The sequence below is a fragment of the Hippocampus bargibanti genome, linkage group LG03 (genome assembly GCF_051943395.1).
Source record: "Hippocampus bargibanti isolate YZ-2025 linkage group LG03, ASM5194339v1, whole genome shotgun sequence".
Classification (NCBI taxonomy): Eukaryota; Metazoa; Chordata; class Actinopteri; order Syngnathiformes; family Syngnathidae; genus Hippocampus; species Hippocampus bargibanti.
In genome coordinates, this window is record NC_142736.1 from 24,302,145 (window position 1) to 24,327,294 (window position 25,150).

At 41.2% G+C, this 25,150-nt stretch overlaps 2 protein-coding genes across 2 annotated transcripts; one reads left to right on the forward strand and one right to left on the reverse strand.

Moving 5' to 3' along the window:
- Positions 1-12,992: 12,992 nt before the first annotated feature.
- On the reverse strand, positions 12,993-22,555 carry ppm1g (protein phosphatase, Mg2+/Mn2+ dependent, 1G). The gene is made up of 14 exons (XM_088992717.1): positions 22,458-22,555; positions 22,034-22,170; positions 21,128-21,197; positions 20,899-20,984; positions 20,683-20,812; positions 19,503-19,614; positions 18,756-18,961; positions 18,481-18,665; positions 18,277-18,405; positions 17,234-17,336; positions 16,932-17,063; positions 16,554-16,683; positions 16,346-16,442; positions 12,993-14,272 (listed from the first exon to the last, which is right to left on the reverse strand). The coding sequence occupies exons 2-14, from the start codon at positions 22,142-22,144 to the stop codon at positions 14,039-14,041; spliced, it is 1,725 nt and encodes a 574-aa protein (XP_088848843.1). The 5' UTR covers positions 22,145-22,170; positions 22,458-22,555; the 3' UTR covers positions 12,993-14,038.
- Positions 22,556-23,207: 652 nt separating this feature from the next.
- On the forward strand, positions 23,208-25,007 carry mis12 (MIS12 kinetochore complex component). The gene is made up of 2 exons (XM_088991328.1): positions 23,208-23,625; positions 23,983-25,007. The coding sequence occupies exons 1-2, from the start codon at positions 23,233-23,235 to the stop codon at positions 24,238-24,240; spliced, it is 651 nt and encodes a 216-aa protein (XP_088847454.1). The 5' UTR covers positions 23,208-23,232; the 3' UTR covers positions 24,241-25,007.
- The last annotated feature ends 143 nt before the right edge of the window (positions 25,008-25,150 follow it).

Below are 25,150 nucleotides of genomic sequence, written 5' to 3' on the forward strand. Positions count from 1 at the left end.
GAACATACAAACTATGCACAGGAAGGCCGCCGGCACAATTGAACCCTGCACCGCTGCGCTATGAGGTCGACACGCAAACCAGTTGACCAATGGGCCCAAAATAAAATACAGTAATGACATAAAAAAACAACCTAAAAGATTTATTTGAGAGTTATAATTATTATGTAATTATAGAAATAATATATTTTAACTTATTCACTGCCAGATGTGCAAAAATGTGTCCACTCCAGTGCCAGGGTTTTTGTCATTGTCACTCGAATTCTAAAGGCCACAGAATATTGAGTTTTTGGACTATATAAACATTGAATAAGAAACCTTGGATTCTCTTCTTTCATCCGAAAAAAAAGAATTAAAAGAAAGAAAAATAAATTGTATGGGTCTGGAGTTCTATGAGCTTGAAATGAGGGCGACTATCCAAAATACAATGCAATACATACATATTGGTACATATAGCGCTTTAACAACAGCAGAAGCAGGAAACAAAGTGCTAACATGGACAAAGGTGAAAACTGCCCCCTTGTGGAAGGGAAAAGCATTGCCGGAGGCCATGGCCAGGGCATTATCGGCACCCAAACAACAAAATACAAAACCCAAACAAATTCAGGAATGGCGCTTGACGTCATATTTTCAATTCCCGAATAAACAAGTGAATGGCTGTGAATGAGTTAAAGTTAGAATATGGTCCTGAGTACACCCTTGCCCTCCCCTGATACCGTTTGAACAACAGTATTTGTCACAAGCTCTCTATCAAAAAGCCTGATCCCACATACATCAACCCTCCAAACCGTCTTTCTCTTATCACTGTTGAAATTGCAGTCGGTTCCCATGAAACTCTCCCCTTGAGTCTCCACAAACCATCACCTCACCACTCATTCATTGAGCGTTGCGTGTGTATGTGCGTCTGTCTTTCATGTGTGATCTCATCCATGTTTGCATGCGTGTTCAAAGTTCACATAGCAAGCCCAGTGACATTTACACAGTGGGGAAACAGTGTAAGGCGTACACTTTTACCATCCCCCCCCCGACCTCCTCTCTCTCGTCTCCCGACACATCTCCTCCCTAAGGACGACTAACAACAGCTGACCACTGTGTTTACTTAAGCACATTAGTGAGGCAAATAGCACTGCAGACATGTCTTCCAGGATCAAAATCCACTTCATTTTGCTGACCACAATCTTGTGTGTAAGCATAAACACAACTTAGCTAACGTTTCTCCCAAGTGTTATTTTTCCTACCAAAGAGTAAGTATATGACCTTTTTAATCACAGGGATATGTTCCAGACCCAGCTAGTAAAAAGGTGAGGGATAGACTACCTGATTTTTATGTGTGCGTGTGTGTGTGTGTATACATACACACGCACAGTTTAAACTTATTAAAGCACACTTACTTAAACACACTCTCTAGCTCAAACGGCTTTTCAAACATGAAGCACACTGCACATGGTTCAAGCTGTTTATGTGTCACACTCAGTTGGATTTAATTGGGAAACCGGTAAGAAACAAACTTTAACTCTTAAGACAAGTGTTTGAATGCCAAAATGCTCAACCAAACCTGATGATTTCAACTAGTGAAATTCTGCTAGCTTAATGCTAACACATAATGTGAAACATTACCGGTAGGCTAATTACATATTCAAATATTTGCTACTTTACACACACACAAATCCAAGATGGCGCCCGAGTGGGCAGCCATCACAAACTGCTCTCACAAGCCTTGCTTTTTTGTTGTTTTTCTGTTTTCTTTTGTTACTTTGTGTTGTTATGCCTCATTTGGAACAGATATAGATTGTTTTTCAGCATTTTTGGCCGCGACATCGAAGAGGAGACTGTGCTGTTTTTGATTGTGAGGAATGTCTATGCCATTTGACTGTCATCGCTGGACAGCTCTGGGCGATTGTGCTTTTTTGCAGCTGTAATGGGCAGAATTTTCACAGCTATACTTTGATCAGCGGAAAGGTCAGCACTGTTGGACAGTCTGCGGCTGGATGGATGCATGGCTTGAGGAGCTCGCAAAGAGAAGAAAGGAGAAGAAAGGAGCGTCAGCACAGGACGCAGATGCACCATGCGCACCAAATCCAGCAGACATTTAAACAGCTTCTTCCCCCAAGCCATTAACTCTTTGAACTCTTTCAACAGTAGACAAAATGGAACTGTATAGTGCCACTTAGCAGTTTTTTTGACAACGATACTAGTGCAGCGTGTTCTACCGGAAACAAATTCCTTGTGTGTCCTACATACTTGGCAATAAAGATGATTCTGATTCTGATTCTGATGCATATGTGGAACTGTCGCGGCTTGAAATTGAAGCAGATTTATGTGGGACAGGAGATCTCTCTTTTCGTCAATGGATGATACAACTGCGTGTTTGCTTTCAACATTTAGCTTGTAGCAGATGGGCATATTTGAACATTACGTCACTGATCCACTGGTGAAAAGCACGCTTTGATCCTCTCCTGTTTCATCTAGAACTGCTTCATACTACAAAGAAGGTGCAGAAAGTGCTTAAAATTGAATGACTGTGTCTTTTGTGTTCTTATTTGTTATTTAGTTTTTTGTTGTTATTTTGACTACAAGATGGCGCCATGAGAGTGGCTGCCGTATTTTTTTTTTTTTTCATCACTTTCTTCTTCTTTTGCTTTCGGCTTTTCCCTTCAAGAGGTCGCCACAGCAAATCAGTGTCCCCCATCTTTAGAGGCTTGATCCGCATGTTTGTTTTATGTCGGATGCCCTTCCTGACACAACCCTCTGTATTTATCCGGGCTTGGGACAGGCACAAGAAGACTTATGTCCCTTTGTGGCTACAGAACAAGCAACTCGCTCAGTAAAAGGCTCCCAAACACAAAATGCATTGGTGCAGCAATATTAAAAAAAAGCAAAAACTGTACTCACCATTTGATGTTTTTTTTTCATCACTTTGCTCCTGTGAAATGTACATTTCTCCACAACGAGACTGACAAAGGCTAATCCAATCCATACACGCACACACACATACACACACACAGAGCACAAACACACACCAACATAACATTGAACGATAGGCTGAGGCAGATATTTTTTTTTGGTCAGTTGGGACAACTCATATTAAAATGATGAAAAATGCTACTGTTTTACAGTGAAAAGGTGTCTGCTTCCTCTTGCTTTTGTCTTTTGCGTGACATGTTATGGCACAACTCCGTATTACACTGAAAGTGTACCCCTCTATAATTGGTTTGGCTAGTATGCTGTAAAAAACTCAAAATTGCTCACTGCAAAATTTACAATATTGGTAGGTCATGGGCAAAAGAACACTGTGCCATTTAAATTCTGATTACGTTTATCTCCGATCAGCTCCCCTAGCTCCCTTGGCACGTTCAGCTGTGTCTCATCTTGTTTAGTCTGTGTATTTCATTCCCTTGTGCCAATTCAGTTGCATTTTTTTTTTGTCTCATTCTTGCTTCCTGTGCTCCATATATGTATATGTGATCTTTACAAATGCTATCGAAGTGGGAAAAGACTTTACATGGGACCAGATGATTGCAAATTAGTGTTGGTCCACATGACCTTCATGTGAGCGCCCAACCACCACCCCCCATCCCAAGATGAAAGCTAACATTAACAGTATGTATCAGGCTTTGACCGACAGGGCAGCTTGGAAAACACTTGAATACTGAAGAGCGACAAGAGAATACCTGTAAGGTTCTTTGGTGTGTCTGATTGAATGAGCTTCTTTTCATGCATGAAAAGAGGAGAAGATGATAACTCTCAGTAAAGACGCCTTCAGCGAGTGAACCCAGCTGTGACTGGGGGGGGGGGGAACAGAGATCGTAAATTACATCACTCAGATGCTCAAATGAAACATGTTTCTGTCTGTGCGCTTGGTTTTTTTCCAAGAGTAAAATAGTATTTAATAGAGCATCATAATCTACGATGAAATGGTGGTTCCTCAGCATAAATCAAGCACATGTATTTTTCAAACGTTTAATGACATCAATTCATCGGAACAGCGGAGTAACAAATTCGACACATCCCTGATAGACCTTTGAAATGAAAAAAATGTGACAAGCGGCTTGGATAAGGAGTTGGTGGTCTTTTTGAACAGGTGAAAAATGAACAACCAATCAGATGAAACAGGTGAAAAATGAACAACCAATCATATTACTGTAAAGAATGGTGTTATATGGAAGATGGCACATCTACAGTTCTAACCCTAAGTAAAGATTTTATTTCATTAAAGGCTTCTTCTATGTCTTTCATCTAGCAGATGTCTGAAGGATTTGTCAGAACACTGGTAGCTATTAAGAGCTGTTCATAAGGCCTCTCACCTTATGTAAGACCAGCGAAGGAAAAAAAATAGCACTAAGCATGTTACTGCCACCAGCATGCTTCACTGTAGGTATGATGTTTTGAAGACCGCAATTTTGTGTTTGCACCAAATAGATCTTTGGGAATTTTTCATCCCTGACTTCATCACATCCTAACCAAATCTGCCAAACACGTAGGAAAATGTGTCGTGGCATGTTTTGGGAATGCGGGAGAAAGCCTCAGGATCTGGAAGAAAACCCATGCAAGCAGGGGAAGAACATGGAAACTGACAAAGGTCGGATCAGTATTGCAAATCCGGAACCTCAGAACTTTTTTCTGTTGTGGTATAAGCAGAAACTGACTAATATATATTATTGAAGGGACTATAGTTTGTGTATTATATAATAATCTTCTGTAATCAAAAATTGGGATTTTTTTTACAGTATGTTGCATTCATTGATTTGTTGAGACATGCACATCTGCTATCTAAAATCTATCACGTAACCAAACTGCAGTACACTGAGAGCTGCGTGCTCCATCTTAACGTCAGACGAACTCGTGGCATCAGTGCGGCCACCATTTTTTTTTTTCAATCAGGTCACAAGACAACACCCTCCAACCCTCCCCCAATCACAAGATCTCTTCCCAGCAATCAATTACCAAAGCATGTTTCTATTCATGACTACAGACTACCAAATGTAATACTTTTTTTTTCCCCGGTGTTAGAAAACTCTCAATTTCAAAACAACACTGGATTATGTGTGCCATGGCTCCATGTGACTACGGAACAGCTGCTCTTTCACTTGTACAATGCACATGTTGGTCACATTTTGCTTAAGAACCTCTTATTAATGTTCCCCAGTGTGGAAGCTCCCAGGTTTCCAGTGGGGAATTTGTTTGCCGATAGTAACGCTGACAATGGGTCAATATAAAAAGCAATAAGCTTATTGACAGTTGACCGGGAAGCTATGGCTCGCATATATGGCTCTTTTGATGATTGCATCTGGCTCACCGATCAAACTAAATACAGTACATATTCTTGCTGTTTCGCTGTTCATTTCCTGTTTGGGCGGCAATTGGTGGAAAGCGCAATTTTGATTGGATGATATTGACCTATGGCCGTTGATGTCAAAACAGGTAAACGACTGCTTTTAAATAAGCCTGACGAGTAAAAAAATGGATGATTCGCCTTTGTGGAGAGAAAAAGTTCTGCCGTGATTCTAGTTTGCCATGAAACAATACCATGAATGAAACAGTTGAATATCAGTGGCACTTTGACCAGCCCTATGCTAACGTTCGCATCAATATACTTCTGTGAGAGACAGCAGAAAGCAAGCGTGCAAACTAACGAGCAGTGTGCAGGTTAGCTAGCAGTAGCTTTGCCAATGGACCCGTCAAGTTGACTTTAATTACGATCGTTTGGCTGGATTTTTTTTAACAATCATGAGGAACGGAAAAATATTCATATTAATGGTGAGTATTATCAGTTATTTTAAATAATATTTTCTGACATTTTGATGAAATCACGTGTGTGCGTGTGTGTGTGTGTGTGTGTGTGTGTGTGTGTGTGTGTGTGTGTGTGTGTGTGTGTGTGTGTGTGTGTGTGTGTGTGTGTGTGTGTGTGTGTAGCTCTCACTGAAAAACAATTCTAAATACAGTACAGTATTTTACTTTTATGGCACTCTTAGTCAAAAAGGTTCCCGACCCCTTGTACATTCAGCAATTTCAAAATAAAATCTCATTCATGGTATTACTTTATAAAGATGAAAAATAAGTCTCTTTTCCACATTATAAGTGCCTTGCATGCTGGGTCCGAGAGGACAGTAATTTCATCTGTGCTGTATGTCATACATATTGGCATATTTGACAATAAAGATGACTTTGACTTTGATAATCCTAATTACTACTTACAGTACATTTTATGAATGTAAGATACTATTCCAGTTACTTTTCATTTTATTAAATGCTCTCCAGTTTCATTCACTTTTGTGAAACCTTTTTTTCACGGTTGTTATTTTGTTAGCTTTTCCTCACTACAGTAACCTTAGTGTTCATCCTTCACCCATTTGACAAAAAAAGTGAAAACCTCAAAATAAAAATAAGATTCCCATGAGATAATATTCCAAGTCTTTCCGTAAAGATCGGAATTGGGATGAATGACAAAAGTGCCAGTTGATGTCGGAGAGAAGGTGAGAGAAACTGAGGAGCCCGTAGACAGCAGGAAAGATGGAAGAGAAGATAACATCATGAGTGGAACTACTAGGCAGGCCGTGCTGTTAAATTTACAACCTGCGTTGCCGCTGGCATTAGCGAAGGACCCGGTGACCTGCATTCACCGTTTGATGTAATCGTGGGGGAATTTGAGCCACTCTTTTGCTTCGAACCTGTTTAGCCCAGGTTACCCTGCAAACAGCCTAAATCCCCCAACAAGTTACAGTGATTATAAAAAGTCTCTACACCCTTGCAATGTAAAATAATGTCACGTTTTTCAATCAATGAACCGCAACTGCGCGTCAAAATATGACTTGTTTGTCATATGACCATTCCAGGGTGTATCCCGTATCTTGCCCACTATCAATATCATCAGCTCGAGTTCAACCTCGACCCTCATAAGCACAGGTGGTCAAGGATGAATGGATGAATAAAGAAAAAACATCCCCCCCCCCATAACAGTAAAATCTATTGCCTCGTTTACCACAAATGCAAAATTGCAACTGGTGGAGCAATATATTTAACTTGAAAGTCATGTTCTTTTATCAGCTCATGTTGGAGTGAGTAAGAGCCATCTGAATGATGCCATGTTGTCAGCAAATGAATCTTTTTCCCCCCAAAAAAGGCTCCAAATCTCCTCCGTGACTAAGTAAATAAATGAGATGAAAAGGCTGTGACGGCATCATGTGCAAATGTTTACAAGTGTAAAGGGAGAGAAAATGTTTTTAATCAAATGTTCTTGTCTTGCAGTGGAACATATTCCCTCATGTGGCATAATCAACTTTTTCTTACCGTGGGGGACAATTTTAAAGCAATAATTTTTGAGGAGTTTGTTTGAACATTTAATAGTTGTTGTGGATGGTCCTTTGTTTGCGTCTCACGCTGAAACATTTTGCTTTTGGTGCATAATGTAATAAATTACTCTTTTTTTTTAATGGGGGATGACAAGTTGATGACAAGATGTATTCCGATGTGATTTGCTGTGACAAAGAAGGCATGAGAACTAGACAGTGAAAAAATGTGAAGTGATCTAATCTCATAGCAGTACATCAAACAACAGCTTGTTATGTCTGACTGAAAGTGAGGCGGATGTGTGTTTGTATTTGTACCTGCATACACATCTTTGTTCCACTGCCCCCTGCCTCTAAGTCAAAAACTTCAAGGCCAAACAAGAGGAAAAGACCTAGACAGAACATTGGAGCATGCGCAGTATTTGTTGACAATGGTAGCATACTGCTGCTGTATATTTTATGAATTTTACAAATGCATAGTCATATGCTTGTGATACATCTAACTGAATGTTGCCAAGAAGAGTAATTTGCACTGTAATTTGGGGTGGACTGAAAAAAATTTTTTGTAAATGTTATGGTATATCATAAATATTGTGATAGGCTAGACTAAACTGGACAAGGCTAGAAGACACTCCAAATTTAGGAAAAGCAGACCAAAAAAATGTATGCTAAATCAAACATGTACATCTAACCTCGGACATTCTATTAAAACCACGACAAATTGTCTTTAATGATAGTCATTGTTTTTTTTTCTTAAACACCATTGCAGTGATGCCTCGCCATTTAGTAAACAATGGTGCTGTTCCCGAAGCTGGGTTTATTGACACTTACTGAGAGGACAAAATATGTGGGCTGGCTTTTACAAGTTGCTCGTCCGTCCATAAGAATGAGAGGAAGTGACGCAATGAGAGCAGACAAAAGCATCACTCAGGATGGAAAACACCAGAAGACATAAATGTGTTGAAAATGGGAGGAAGAAAAGAGGCAGTGGAAAGGAAAAATGGAAGAGCTCATTCTCCTCTTTTATCAGTGAAAAAGACACGCACACACACAAACTCACAAGCACGCACTTTTCCAGGGGATGTATCTGGAGCTGACATGTGGCAACATCCTGCCATCAACAGCTGACATTGGCATTTTAGTGTGTGTGTGTGTGTGTGTGTGTGTGTGTGTGTGTGTGTGTGTGTGTGTGTGTGTGTGTGTGTGTGTGTGTGTGTGTGTGTGTGTGTGTGTGTGTGTGTGTGTGTGTGTGTGTGTGTGCGTGTACACATTTAGGCATGTACTATTTGGCTATTTAAAGGACAACCGACGTCTCCGGACAAGTTGTGTCCATAATTTGTAAAATGACTTCTACTGAGCGTATTTGACAAAGATTCCACCGCATATAGCTATATTTTACGTTTTAAGACTCACGCTGAATATTCCGGAAGTCTTGTTTTTGAGTTGGTGACGAGTCCGTACGTGACGTCACTGAAGGAACGCCCCTGCCCGAAAAAAGGACACATTGTAGCAGTTCTTCCATCACGTCAAATCATTTTGCTGTACTTGTTTGGTCTGAAAACTTCGTGTTGCACCAAAAAGAGGCAGAAGAGGGCGACAAAGCTCCGTGTAAGGAATTAATCAGCCTGTGGAAACGGGCTGATTAATTCCTTACACGGAGCTTTGTCGCCATTTTCTGCCTCTTTTTTAGTGCTACATTTTTGCCCCCTATTGCCTCAAAATGGCACGGAATAAATTATTTAATCGATTGCAAACATGTATGCTTTCCTCTTCAGAACTATTTAAATCATATTCATACCTGAATGAGTAAAGAGAAAGCATATTCTCCGAATCTGAAGCCATTGTTTTGATTCTCCAGCAAGGCAAGACGTCTTGGCGTGACGTCACGAACAAGGGGGCGGGACCTTCTGAAACTGCCCACTTCCGGGTTAATTTTTTTGTAGATTTTGGACACTTTTAGTCATTTTTATCGGTTTTGCATTTGATTAAAAATATCATACTGCGTGTTTTGGGTATTTTAGATGCTATCAAACGTTTTTCTGATGTCACAGTTCCTGTAACATTTCATTCTACAAGGGCAAGGCAAATCGCACCTAATGGAAAATATTGAATTACGTCATTGTCCATTCTAGGCATATATACATCATGTGTCACTCAGTGGACGAGCAATATTAACTCGTTCACTGCCAGACGTGCAGAAATGTGTCCACTCCAGTGCCAGAGTTTTTGTCATTGTCACTTGAATTCCAGGACCCACAGAATACTGAGTTTAAGGACTACATTAACATTCAATAAAGTGTTACAAACCTATTTCCTCAATAATATGGGTCTGGAGTTTTATGAGCTTGAAATGAGGGTGCTGTCCAAAATACAATGAAATACAGTAAAGTCTCGTTATATCGATATCGGTTATATCGATAGTACCGCTTATTACGATACTATTTTCATTTCCCTTGCGCATTTCTAGTCTTTTTATGTATAATTAGTACCGTTTAGTACGATACCCGGTTATTATGATAATCCGGTTATTACGGTGCTCCTTTTCATCCCCCGCCGGCCATTTTTGTTGTTTATATCGATATATCCGTCGCGCCATTGGTCAACTTGGTCATGTGTCTTGTTACGTGAGCCGCCATCGGTCGCGCCATTGGTCGACTTGGTCACATGAGCCGCCATCGGTCGCGCTATTGGTCGACTTGGCCGTGTGACTTTGTCACGTGACACGTCATCGGTCGCGCCATTGGTCAACTTGGTCACGTGTCTTGGTTACGTGTCACGCCATCAGTCACGCCATTGGTCGACTTGGTCAGGTGACTTGGTTACGTGCCCAGCACCCGTGTAGCAGAGCCATTTTCATTTTCAGACGCTAGCTCGTGTGTAGCAGACGGGAGATTGAAGTGTTTGTGTTAAAAGGTAAAAATGGGAAGCAGAAGAAGATTGATGACTTTTTTAAATTGTATACATAATACAGTAAGATGTAAGCGTTGCAGTTTCCCTGTTGTGTTATGTACATGCCCACTGTACTGTATATGAATGCAATCGTTTTTTGCAACAATGTTTCTTGTTTTGTCTGCTGAAGCGCGATGATTTTGAAAATTATTAACATTCCATACTGTGTATTAAAGGACAGCCGATGTCACTTTTTATTCAAATGCAAATAAAAATGACTTCACGCCAAGACGTCTTGCATTGCTTGTGAATCCAAACAATGGCTTCAGATTCGGATAATATGCTTTCTTGTTACACATCCAGTTATGAATATGTTTCAAATACACTGTAGTTCTGAAGATTAAAGCATACATGTTTACAATCGGCGGCCCGGTAGCCGAGTGGTTAGCACACCGGTTTCACAGTGCAGAGGTCGGTGTGTGGAGTTTGCATGTTCTCCCCGGACCCGCGTGGGTTTTCTCCGGGTCCTCCGGTTTCCTCCCACACTCCAAAAACATGCATGGCAGGCAGATTGACCACTCCAAATTGTCCCTACGTGTGAGAGTGACTGTTGTATGTCTTTGTGTGTTCAGGGTGTCCCCCGCCTCGTGCCCGAAGACAGCTGAGATAGGCTCCAGCAACCCCCGCGACCCTAATGAGGAATAAGCGGTACGGAAAATGAGATGAGATGTTTACAATCATTAAAGAATTATATGTGCCATTTTGAGGCAACATTGGAGGAACATCTCTCACCCAAAAAAAAGGGAGCTAATGGCCAGCTCCGTTTCTTATATGGCGCTTGGCTGCCCTCTTTTGGCGGCTTTTGTTTAATGCAGTTCGGCGCAGGATCGGATATATCGATAGTCCCGGTTATATCGATATTTTTTCGGACTCCCTTGAATATCGATATAACGAGACTTTACTGTACATACATTTGGTTTATATAGCGCTTTAACAGCTGAAGCTGAAACAATGGGCTAACATGGAATAAAAGGGAAATGCTGCCCCCACGTGGAAAAGAAAAAACAATGCCAGAGGCCATGGCCAGCGCATTATCAGCACCCAAGCATGAAAAAACAAAACCCGAACAAATTCGTGAATGGCGCTCTACGTCATATTTTAAATTCGTGAATGGCAGTGAATGATTTAATGTCGCTTTGAACAATCCATATTAAAAAAAAGAGCACCGCGTTTGCTGCATTAAATGCAGTACATCAAAGCATGAATGCAGGTTTTGAAAAACACACAGTATGGTTAGTCCTCTATTTTCATTCACAGTTGGTATTTTGATGACATATCTTCGACTGCTGGAATGTGTGTGTATGTGTGTGTGTGTGTGTGTGTGTGTGTGTGTGTGCGTGCACATGCGTGTGTGCGTATGCGTGTGTGTGTGTGTACACACGCGGTGAGGTGTGTGCAATGTGAGAGCAACAAGGCCGACAAGAGTTTGACGAACGAGAGCCGGTGACCAAAAAAGACTAGGAATCTTGATGAATGTTCCCACTGTCTAACTACAACCTGCTATTATGGTCTATAGCATCTATATTCGACTCTACCACACACACACACACACAATTGGGGCGACTCGTTGATAGTGTTTTCAGTATTTTACCGCCGAGTACATTTTCAACATTTTTGGTGGTTTTCGAGATACTTTTAGACCACTTCAAGAGTTGACATTTATTCTGGACTATGTGTAACATGGCAGCACGGTGTATTAGTGGTTACTACATTCTGGCCTACCAATATGGAGTTTGCATGTTTTTCTCATAGAAGTGCGTTTTTCTTATGCAGGCCCTCTGCCTTCCTCCCACATTTCAAAAACATGTTTGTGAGGTTTAGTGAAAACTCTAAATTGTCCATAATTTACATTCTAACAACCTCTCAATGCCTATCCTTTAGTTTGGAGCTCCTTGCGATCAATGAACAAAGAAAACTCTATGGGTCCTCCACGAAAACTTCTAATCTACATGGCAAGGCCAAAAAAAAACATCCTGCCTGTTTAAGTCAAGCGGAAGTATGCTTACGTCTGTATGTGCCCATGCTGACGCTTTTAGAATCCAAGGACAGTATGTTTCCTCTCACTCTTTCTATTGTTCGTGCAGCAACAATGATCTTTCTAAAGGGGGAGCAGAAGCCTATAGGAAGACTGCAACAAGCATCCGGAACACTTGGCAACTTAGGGTAGGATGAAAAAAAGGGATAGGCTACCCTTTGTACTCAAAGGCCACATATTAATTTCAAAATGGATTAACAGCATTACAATAAATACAACAAAGACAAAGTATCTCGATCAGGAATGGCCAACTGGTGAGCCGTGACTTCATTCTGAGTGGACCCTTGATCACCTCCCTAACCCCCCAAAAAGTGATTTTATTATTAATTTTATCATTTCTATTTTAACTCTTCCAAAATTCTTGAAAAAAGTGTTGATGAACATTCATTGTATTTTCCATGAGTCACAGGGGTCCTGGGGTAGAAATCTCGAAAACCCAGAATACCAAAAGTGAAACAGAATATTGAAAAAAACAATATGAAAATCCATGAGCACAGAACTGTTGTACAATCATCATTATCAGAAGGCAAAAATGTATTTTTGACTATTACCGTGAGTTGCGATTGGGCCCTCTTGAGAAATTCCTCCTTCTTAAGCTCTTTAGGAAGTCGTTCACCCTCCTGTCACTCAAGATCGTTGCTGCCCTCTGCAGGGTTTCTGAATCCCTTCAAATGATCCAGTAAGAAGGTAAAAGAAAATCACAATGAGACAGTTGCGATACACACTTTTGCTTTTGTAAAAAAAAATTTATTTGAATGTACTTACATACTGGTGTCAAAAGAGAATGGACTGAAAATGTTACAGACTTACAATTACAAAGAAAAAAATTATTTGAATCTTCACGTACAAGGACATTAGGTGGGAAAACTATGTACAGGAGAGAAAATTAAGAATGTGAAATCCCAACTTACAATCATCAGAAATTGAAAGTCTTTAATTCAAATTGTACCACTCAAAAACAAACTTGGTGCTTGCCTCCATAGATCGCAACGATCTAATAAAGATAGGGCTATTCAGGTACAAATTACCTTTGCGTAATATAAATCCTAATCTAAAAAAATATATTGAAAATGGGGAGATCATGAATGTTTCTTGGATGGATGTCTAAGGGTGTTTGGGGGATAAAAAATACTTTCTTGCTTCCAGAATATTTTTTAAACATAGATTGCATGTAGGAATGAAGACAAAAAAGGGGGTTGGGGGCATCTAATGCAGCACTAAACACAAAACACGCTCGTGGTCTGTCTCATCGCTGCCTGACAGCAAACATGGCCTCTGTGTTCTGCCTGCAGACAACGAAAGATGAGCAAATAGATGCAAATCACAACTTTTATGGCACTGGGGAGAGGCGATTTCAGAACACCCCAAGAGTATCGTGCAGGTGTTAGGCAAAATGAAAGTTGGGGACAGAAACGCTAAGTCAGCTCACTCTCCCATGAAAATTCAAGTGTGCAAAAGACAGGTGAAGGGAAAGTAGGGGTGCTTTGGAAAAAATTGGGAATTAATCAAAGCATGGTAACAAATTTAGCCTAGGAAACGATGAACTGCTCGAGTTGCCACTGAATGGCAAGGGCGGCCGTAGGGGTCAGGGATCATCATTTCCAATGTCAGCAAAGGACAGGAAAAAAAGTGGAAGTTGTGAGTCTAAAGTCAGGATCCACCTAAAACAGAAAATGTTGTTTTACAGTGAAGTGAGCATTGTGTGAGGTCAGGACTTCATTTCTGGTGACCGGCTGCTCGCCCCCCCCCCCCCCCCCCCAACAGTTCTTCCTTAGCTTTGGTCACTTTTGGGCTTTTTGCGGTCATTCCCGTTGTTCTCGGGCTCGGCTCCCCTCGCAGCCGCTTTTTCCTCTTGCTCCTCCTCCGGGTGCTTCCTTTTCTTCGTGTCGTCTGACAGGGTCTGAGCGAGGCAGGGGTGCGGTCGGAAGGTGATAATCATGCAGGTCATGTTGTCACATCCTGTCCCGTCTCCAGATGTGTCTGGGGCCAAACAATGGTCCAAAAGCTGAGAAGGGAAACAAATTAGAAAAAGTTAGTTGGGCTGGTGGTGTTGGAGCTGGTTGAACCATTTTGAAAAGAAATTGAATTGCAATTTTTCACCGCTAACTTTGCAATTAAAGTAATGTCTCGTTATATCGATATCGGTTATATTGATAATACTGCTCATTACGATACTATTTTCACTTCCCGGCCGAATTTCTAGTCTTTTTATGTATAACTAGTTCAGTTTAGTACGATTCATGGGTATTACGATAATCCGGTTACGACGGTGCTCTTCTTCATCTCCCGCCGGCCATTTTCCTATGTTTATATCGATACAAAAGCAGTTTAAGGTGAATCGATATTTGCTTAGAGGTTTCTATACAGTACCACCATTATCGAAATCTGTATCGGTCGCGCCGTTGGTCACGTGACCAGCTCCCATGTCTTGCGTAGTGTAGCAGACGCCATTTTCTACCAGCTTCCGTGTTTTGAACTGTCATACGCGAAAACAATAAAAAAGGCGTAGCAGAGCTTATATACAGTACTGTTGTTCAACACCAATTTAAACCATGGGTAAACGTAAGAATTGTGATCTCGGAACGAAGTACAAGGCAATAGTGGCTGTCGCGGAGAATCCAACAAGGAGCAAATCCTCCATCGCGAAAGAGTTTGACGTGCCGCAGAATACTTCATCAACGTAAGTAATGTAAACGTTGCAGTTTTTGTTTTCCATCCATGTATTTAATTGTGTTGTATTCAGATATTTTTATCGCTTGCAACAATCACTTATTTCATATGTTTGTACATGCTGGCATTCGTGGTTTCGTGTGTATAGAACAACGTGAGGATTTTGCATTGGTTGCATTTTTGAAAGGAAATAGTCATTAAAAATGTGTAAAGACGTTTTTATTTTATGCAGAAGTTTATTTTTCACTTCATTACTGTAGAAAAAGCATCTAGATACGCAAGGCATGAACCCAATGATAAAATTACATGCCATATCAAAGATCTCCCATTTACGTATTGCCCCCCCCCCCCTTTTTAATGCAGTTCGGCGCAGGACGGATATATTGACAGTACAGTTATCTCGACATTTTTTCCGACTCCCGAGAATATCGGTATAACGAGACTTTACTGTATGATTTAATTCACAATGAATTTTTCAAGAAGAACCTCTTCCCATATGGCGAAACAAGCAAGATATTAAATCATTCACTGACAGACGTGCAAATGTGTCCACTCCAGTGCCAGGGTTTTTGTCATTTTCACTCAAGATTCCAGGACCCACAGAATATTGAGTTTTAGGACTACATAAACATGCAATGCAGCGTAAGAAACCGTACACCACAGGTGTCAAAGTCAAGGCCCGGGGGCAAAATCTGGCCCGCCACTTCATTTTATTCAGCCCGCGAAAGCAAATTGAACTTCATGAAGCTTTCTAAATTTTTTAAAGTGTCAAATTGACCGATGTAAACCATAACAGTCCTTATTCTTGATTTCAGATTTGAAAACTACGTATTCATTAATTTGTTGTCCATTCTATATGTCAGAGGTCCCCAACCCCCGGACCGGTACCGGTTCGTGGGTCATTTGGTACCGGGCCACGCAGAAAGAATAAATAATTTACATAAAATGAAAAATTACTAGATTACATCCGTCTCTGATTTACTCTTGACGCAAGTCAAAACGCTTGTCTAGGTCATGTGATACATACCGCTAAAATTAGCCCACCGTAAGCTAGCAAAATGAGTAAAAAAAACAAACGTCTTTGGAAAGTTGCTTTATCCACCGGTCCGTGAAAATATTGTCTGACATTAAACCGGTCCGTGGCGCAAAAAAGGTCGGGGTGAGGCTATATATCATATATGGGAGGGGTGAAACATTCTAATGGCTTCCTCAAATTCATAACGGCCCTCGGGAGGAAAGGCTAATCTAAACCAATAAGTAAAGGAACGTTTGAAGTCCAGTTCAACGCAACAACCACCACCACAAAAAAATAACAACTATATTGTTCCATGAATAAATAACTGACAGACTCAATCAACATTTCTTAATTGGATTATCATCTGCGTGTATCTTTTTTTTTTTTGGTCACCTCTTCCACGATGGACGAAAGCGGTCTGGCTCCACTCTGGTGCGGCTTGATCCTTTCGTTGATGAAGTCCACCACCTCTTGACTGCTCAACACATTCCTGCGTGAAAGTTGTAAGAAATTGAGGCTCAGTCAGATGTCAAAAATATCGACCGGGGTAGCGTGAAACAACTATGTATCAGGGATGATTTCAAAGCTAAAAGCTTCCCACCAGATGCCATCGCAGGCGATGACCATGAAGTCGTGGTCATCGTTGAGGGTCAAAACCTTCACGTCGGGCATGGCTGATATCATCTGCTCTTCTGGGGGCAGAACCTTGTTCCTCTTGTAGAAATGATCACCTGACAACACAGACGACAGCACAGAAAATTAGTTATTGACTATTTTTTTAACCTTAAGAAAGCACGTGTAAGTGATGTGTTGTACATTTTAAAGAAGTGAAATTGAGAAGAGCAACAAATACAGACAGAGCCACCTATGGGGAGTTAATCATCACACATGCGCAACGTATTTTTACTTCAAATTATGGGTTTCAGATGTGAAGTTGTAACAAACTGAGTGGCTCTTGGGTAATGACGTGGATACATACCAATAGCTCTGGAGAGATTCAGTCCACCATTGACTCGTCCGTCCATGGTTACTTTGCCTCCAGCCTTTTTAATACGAGACAGCTCCAGCTCATCCTCTGGCTTATGGTCATAAGACATGTCCACAGCTTTCCCTGTGGAAAAGCCAGACGTGTGTTATATTTCACAGTCTGAAGCAGCGCAACACAAAAATAAATTATTAAAATCTCAGTTGAAACACATCAGGAGAGTCACACGTTCCGGTGTTGAATAAGAGGAAAGAGTCTATTTGTGGCAGACACAAATAAAAATATGGGATTGTTACCTCGTTCCGAGACCACACAGCGGGAGTCTCCAGCGTTGGCCACAATCAGCTGTTTGCCTCGGATCAGAGCCACGACAGCAGTGGTGCCGCTGTCTGAGCCAGGCTGCAATACAGCACACCCCAAAACGCAACAGGTTAGTTTTATTTAGAAAAAAAAGCCCACTAAGCTATAAGGATATTCATACTTCTCAAAATCTGTCATACACAATGGTACCTTTTTTTCAACAAAAAAAAGGTGTGACAAACTGACTGAATTGGCCAATCATCAATAAATTTGCCAATTTCCCCATTGTGGGACGAATAAAGGTTTTCTGATTCTGATAAATTATAATTAACTCATTCGCTGCCATTCGCAAATATATTTGGGAATTGAAAAGTGTGACGTCGAGTGCCATTGCCGATTTTTTGGGTTTTGGTTTTCTTTGCGGGGGTGCCGATAAAGCACTGGTCAGACCTCTGGCAATATTTTTCCCTTCCACGAGGGGGCAGCATTTGCATTTTGTCCATGTTAAGTGCTTTGTAACAGCTACAGCTATTGTTAAAGCGCTACCGAAATCAATATGCATGTATTGTATGTTATTTTGTACAGTCGCCCCCATTTGAAGAAGATAACTCCAGACTCATTAAACTCAGGAATTAATTCATTTATTTAAATGAAATAAGAGAGGTCTACGGTTTCTAATGCTGCATTGAATATTTATGCAGTCCTAAAACTCAATATTCTGTGGGTCTTGCAATTTGAGTGAAAATGACAAAAACCCTGGCACCAGAGTGGACACATTTTTGCACATCAGTGAATGAGTTAAATACAATTATGTGTGGATACTTTTAATAAGCAGCCAATGATTAAGCATTTGTGCATTTTGGCGAGTCTTTCTACTGGTCACAAACTAATCAGTGAGTTGAGGAACCGGATCCACCGCTCCACAATTTTGGTCATGTATTTTGAAATACAATTCATGAAAAAAACCAATTGCAATAACAAGACAATTATACGGACAGAAAATACCAAAAGTGTCAAACTGTTGCTTTCAGGTACACACCTCCTCTTTGCCATTCATTCCAGGTAGACTCATTTCCTCCTCATCTTCATCCTCAGAGTCTTCCTCGCCCTCTTCAGTATCCTCTTCCAACTCACTGCTGTCAACCTCCTCCCCTTCTTCGCTGCCATCCTGAACGAGCACAAGAACATCAGCTTGTTGTTCTTGCGTCTCAACCGACCCAGTCATTGGACTTTGTAAGCTCACCTCTTCTTCGCTGCCCTCATCTTTCTCCTGTTCATCTTCACCCTCCCCTTCAGACTCTTCACTGTCTTCGAAGAATCTGGACTTGGAATCGCCTTCAGTTTTGGAGGACGACGAACATGAGGGGCCTGCATCCACCTCAGTTTTAGTAGCCTTTTCATCCCCAGCTGAGCCGTCGCAGTCAACTTCTGTGGAGGCGACACGAGCCCAAAAGTCTTCAAGGCTGAAACTGGATTCAGGTGACTTCTGAAAGGATGACCAGGGTCAAGTGATCTTACCCGAGCCGCAACCTTCATCGCTAATTGTTCTGCGGCATGCCCGCAACTTGGACCCGCAGTCTGCCCCATCGCCATCTTTCTCTGTTCCGTTGCTCTCCTCCTCTACCTCTCCATTGACACTCCCCTCCTTCTTCGGTCCTTCCTCACCTTTCCCCTTGTGCCCAGAGGCCTCCGGACACTGACTCGATGACTTCTTCGTGGTTGCGCTGGAAATGAGAGTACAGTCTACAATTGACATTTTTATTTTACTATGCTTAGAATATCTTGTTTTCTATCCTTTCACCCACCCCCACCCCGTTTCAAATTGCTGCTGTGGACTGCAAATTTCCCCATTGCGGGACAAATAAACGTTTTTTGATTCTGATTCTAAAATTGTTGCTTTGCCTGTGAGAGTGAGCCATTTTCAACATTTTGGATTAGTCAAAATTAGAAAGACTCTTGAGTTTTACATTTTGGTTTAAACATTAGATTGACACTTGTACCAAGAATGTTAAGGTGTCACTACAGGGAAATAAAGATTTAATGACAGCAACAGAATCACTTTTATGGGGATTAGTTACATGTATATTTCTTCATGCTCTGATTTAATTGGATGTCAAACACCAGGTGGTGGAAATTGTGTTCAACCTTAGTGGTTGTCCACGGTCCTTTATGGATATTAAAAATGTCGTGGGAATGTCTGGAAGGAATACAGACTGTTTCAAAGTGATCAATTAAATACTTCAAAAACAAATATTTTGAGCTTACCAGCTGGCAGTGGCTTGCTTGTTAGAGTTTTTATTTTGTCCGTAGCGCACGAGCAGCTCCTCGATGGTCATCGTAGCCTCTTCATGAAGTAACGCCGCCTCCTCTGTGTCCACTGGACAGGGAGCAGAACAAACAGCGGAGAGCGAGAGAGTGTTAGAGAGATCGTCATTAGGAACATTGTTCAGAATCAGAATACCTTTATTCGTCCCGCAATGGGGAAATATGCAGTCCACAGCAGCAATTGAAGAGGGATGGGGTTGGGGTGGGAGTGAAAGGATAGAAAGCAAGATATTCTAAGCATAACAAAATAAAAATGTCAACTGTATACTGTGCAAATGTAGATGTGCAAAAACCGTTCACCAAGAATTAGGGAGCTGAAACCCCCCATTATTTAAAGGACAACCGACGTCACTTTTTTGTTTAACTGACACCAGAAAAACGTTTTATAACATCTAAAATACCCAAAACATGCAGTATATTTTTATTCAAAAGCAAAACATATAAAAATGACTTCAAGTGTCCAAAATCTGCAAAAAATGAATTGTGAATTGGGCATTTTCAGAAAGTCCCGCCCCCAGTTCGTGACGTCACACCAAGACGTCTTGCATTGCTAGTGACTCAAAACAATGGCTTCACATTCGGAGAATATGCTTTCTTGTTACACCTCTAGTTATGAATATGATTCAAATAGTTCTGAAGAGGAAAGCATACATGTTTGCAATCAATTAAATAATTTGTGCCATTTTGAGGCAACATTGGGGGAAAATCTCTCACCCAAAAAAAGAGGCACAAAATGGCGACCTCCTGTGACTACCTCCGTTTCCAAAGGCTGATAAATTCCTTATATGGCGCTTGGACGCCCGCTTCTGGACTTCTGGGTGCAACACGAGGTCCCCAGACCAAACAAGTACAGCAAAATACATTGACGTGATGGAAGGACCGCTACAATGCGTCTTTTTAACGGTAAAGGGCGGTTCTTTAGTGACGTCACGTACGGACTCGTCACCAACTCAAAAACAAGACTTCCTGAATATTCAGCGCGAGTCTTAAAATGTAAAATATAGCTATATGCGGTGGAATCTTTGTAAAATACGCTCAGTAAAAGTCATTTGAAGCCATTTTACAAATTATGGACACAACTTGTCCGGAGACGTCGGTTGTCCTTTAAGGAATAACTCACCGTCGTCCTCGTCTGCCACTTTTTGAATTGGGGGTTCCTCGATGGGACGGCCGGCGATCTGCACCAGTTCTTTGATGACGTCCTCTGTGGTGATTCTGCAGTCGATGGCCAAGAAGGCATCCTCCAGTGCCTACAAAGAACACGCACGAAAACCAAGTCGATCTAAAGGGAGAGCTCACATTCTGAAATATGTACTTGCCAGCAACATGTTCCAACCTTCTGTAATTTGCCATCTTTGTAGGTTTTCTGCTCCTTGATGATATCAGGAAGGTACTTTGAGCAATAAAGAGCGACCTCTTCTCCTAAATGGGAGGATATAATATCTCAGCAAAGGTAACAGAAGCGGGACAAAAACCACAGCGCAATACTAAGTGAATATGATATGGATTATTGGTGTTCAAAGGCAATGAATCATTCACTAATAAACAGTGTGTTCAACATTTACCTCCATGACCATCATACACAGAAAACATGGCGGTCTCTTCGTCAAACTCAGGGATACAATTGTGAGCATCCTGTTCCACACAGATACACATACAAAATTAGCATTAACCTAGACTTGAATGCTTTACAGTACAGTATTGGATAGCAACAAGATTATTTGATCGGTGCCACTGAAGTCACCTTACTGTTCTCAAAAACAAACTAACAAGGTACTGTACACAAACTAATTAGAGAAAGAAAGCTTAATGTTGCTTATGCAACATTAGAAAACAATAACCCAGTGGCATCAAAATTCATGTATCCATCTCTCCCTATGCCCACTTCAATCTCTGAAAATATTTCAATGATCGCTCAAATTTTTTTGATTCAGTATTTTCCTCATTACAATAGATTAAGCACCAATGGAGTGAAGTAAAATTCCAAATATGTGTCCGATTATTCTGATATTGTAAGAGATTGATGTGCATATGGGTAGATATGTCGACATACGTTTTTGGTCAACATTGATTGGAGTTTTTTTACTTTAAGGGACTCTAAGCTTTTGTTATGGAGAGAATGACGCTGAACATCTAATTCATTACCGGACCGAATGCCTCCATATTTTAAGAGATTGGTGTGGACATGAGTACAAATGTGCACATGAATTTCGTGACGATTGGTCGTACGTTTCTGATAGTGATGTTAAACTTTTTTCTCAAAAGTGAACACATGGTGTGAGTGGCTTAATGTCTATAAAGTCCAAAACATGATGGTGATTGTTTTTAGATTTTCATTGTTTCAAGTGGGGACGATAAGATAGATGCGAGTAAATTTTGATAAGGACTCGGAGTACTTTTTGACATTAACAAAGGATAAGCTGTTTTCCCAATTAAAGCGCTTCAAATTGTCCTAGTTTCATTCGGCTCACCTCCATAGAAACCCGCCAGCCCTGCATAGCAGAGAAGCCGTAGCTCATAGTGCTGTTGCCGCCATCGGAAGAGGTCTTGGTGGTGTTCGGTTGCGACAGATAAGCCCCCATGGTTGCCGGTTTTTGTGGCTTCACACCTGGAGAGAGAAAGACAAGCAATAAACATTTCATTTATATTGAGTGGTTTGGCTCGTCGCATTTAGTCTTGTTCTTTCTACGGTTGCTAGCTAGCTAACGTTAGCAACACAACAACAAAAAGTGGATGCTCGTCGGCTAGCTAACATCACAATGCTAACAAGAGCCGGCTAAACTTCCACAGCGCTATATTTGCCCCCCGTCACACAAACGGCTATGCATGCAAGCACGGAGGATCTGATGATGACATACAATCCCACGCATTTTCCTGACAACAGGGTGATCTTACACGTGGATTCAGGAGAGGGAGATTCACATAGGAAAGGTTACACGTGTGGAGGCGAAAAGCCGCTACGAGGAGACAAGCCGAGAACAGGAACACGGAAAGTATACGAAGTGACACCGCGCATGTCCCTTTTTTTCCGGCAAACAGGAGGCGTGTCTGACGCCTACGTCATGTGCGATGCTTAGAATGCCGCCCGCAAAAACGATGAGACGCCAGCTGTTGTGGTACACATAACCTTGATCAAATGCAGTTCAGTTGTATTAAATTGTTAGGATAAAACATTTTTATTCAATCTTTAATTACAGGTTTGTTTGAACATTTATTTAGTTACACGTTTGATTTGAATATGATGTACATTACATATGAAATGGAACAACGTGATTGTCGTTTGCAACACTGGAGTTTATCTGAGCTGACTAGGCGAAAGCCGCACGACACGATCGCAGGGCACTCAGAGAGACAACCGCATACACACGATCACTGAATGGGAGTGGATCCAACACTGCCCGCACACCAGATAGGAGATTTCAATTCCAACAATTTCTTAAATGAATTGGTAGTTTTTAAATATTTTTTTTCCATACTATTTGCAATTCTATAGTGGTACTTTGTGGGGGGGAAAGTTTTGAGTCCCACTCCAGAAGCGCACTTCTCGTGGTTGCAATGCGTTTTGTCGTCACTTGGTTGCAGTAGAGCGTAATATATTTGTTCATCTACTGCCGACGCCACTAAAAGAGGAAGAAACGATCAAGGCGAGGCGGGAAAAGCAACAACAAGAATGGATGCCAGAGAAGATACACCCGACGAGACCGGCATTCTCCCCGCTTCGTCTTTAGAACTTTACGAGACGCAGTTTTTCGGCTTCACTCCGCAAACGTTCATGTTCCGTCTCTCCAGCGCCTTCTTGGAATGTCTTCGCGACATGTTGAACGTGGTGGAGAAAGTATGCGTGCGACAACTGAGTAAAGGTGAGCCGGACGCGACGACCGAGGAGCAGCTCCGCGTTCAAGCTAGAGAGTGTAGCCGAAAACTTCAAGCGTTTGTGGGGGAGAATTTCAAGCAGCTGTCGGAGCGGATGGAAGAGCAGCTGGTCAACCACTGCTTCGCTGTCCCGCCCAATGTCCTATTGAAGGAAGACGAGTGTCACAGGAAACATCCTCCGGACACACAGGCGAGTGTAGTAATAAAGTAATTTTACTTGATTAACCCTTGAATAATAAAAATAAGTGTGTCGCTGTGAGTACTGTAATTTTTGTTCATAAATTGAAGGTAGCACACGCACTGCGTTTTGGTGGTGTATTGATTTTTCAACCCAACTTTCCAATACAGTAAACCACACCGGGAAATGTAACAAATATTGTTCTTTCCTGCGTCTTACAGGCACTATACATAAGAGCTCTCAGGAATAAGGAGAATAATTATTTACTGCCACCATATTGCACACACCAAAATAGATATCTTGAACAATATTACTTTTAATGAAGAAAATGAACTCACATTGTGTTCTAATATACTTCCCCATTTATAGGAGATGCTCCGACTGGAGTCATCCTTGACGGAGATCCACAAGTCTTATGAGACCGAGGTGTATGCTCGAAATGCACTGCAAGCTGAACTTGAGGAGCAAGCTGAGGTACAGATGCAGCTGGATGGCTACTTTGCTTGGCTCAGGGAAGGAAAATGCAGCTTCCAGGAAAGTTTCCATCCAATGGCGGCATCCATAAAGACATTGCAACAGGTCATTGTGGAGGTGTGCAACAAGGCGCCGAATCATCGCTCAACTTAACTTAGTCTGTGCTTAAATTTTATTGTTTCCCCAAGACTTGTGTATCCTTTTAATTGAGCTTAGAGCAGAGATATTGAAAATGTCCACTCTTGTCTAAAACGTTTGTGTATTTATCATGACTAATTCACGTCTGCTGAATTATTAGCATTAAAAAAATCAAGACCCCAGACCCCGTCATAACCACCAGGGGGCGCATACAGTTAATCATTCACACCAGAGGACAAACTTCGAGCCCCAATCTTTTTTTAAGCCTTGGAGAGATTTCGCGTGATATTTTGATGAACATACTGAGAAAAATGTGCAAAACAAACCATTAAAAATGTGACGCTCTTTTATGCTGAACGTAATTGTGCTGTTATTCTTTATGAAGGCACTCCCGTTTTAGAGTACCATAATTTGGGAGGCAAAGATACCTAAATTACTACTTTCTTGTCAGAACAAATTCAAAATATCGGACAATGTAAGGAGCAAGCCTGAAAAAAGATTACTACACATTTAGAAAAAGTTACATTTCGTGGTAGCCAAGCTTGACAAAAGAAAGTAACAATCTCCGTACTACAAAATTGTATGAAGGTTCAATTTTATAAATTTTGTGACTTCTCAGTCTAACAAGCCCATTTTACTCCCTTTGCATATTATAAACGCTTATAATCAGTGTTACCAAAAACACAAAGGATTTATGTTCACATTTTGTGGCAAGCACTCCAAGAGGAAGAGTAACACAAACAGTAAATTATATTTATCAGTTCTCGTGTTCATTTCAAAAATAAAATGAATGACACACACATCAGAAAAACATGAATAATATATTAAAAAAAACATTTAACTGGTTTACTATGTGGTACGGTAATTGACAAGACTTCCCCTTCACGACACGAGGGGGCATTCTCAGCGTGATGCGTATGGCCTA

Coding starts and splice junctions, on each gene's coding strand:
- ppm1g (XM_088992717.1), bottom strand. CDS start 22,144: ATGGGGGCTTATCTGTCGCAACCGAACACCACCAAGACCTCTTCCGAT. Junction 20,985..21,127: donor TGTGTATGATGGTCATGGAG/GTAAATGTTGAA, acceptor CCTCCCATTTAG/GAGAAGAGGTCGCTCTTTAT. Junction 18,666..18,755: donor CGATGAAGGTTGCGGCTCGG/GTAAGATCACTT, acceptor TCGCCTCCACAG/AAGTTGACTGCGACGGCTCA.
- mis12 (XM_088991328.1), top strand. CDS start 23,233: ATGGATGCCAGAGAAGATACACCCGACGAGACCGGCATTCTCCCCGCT. Junction 23,626..23,982: donor AACATCCTCCGGACACACAG/GCGAGTGTAGTA, acceptor CCCCATTTATAG/GAGATGCTCCGACTGGAGTC.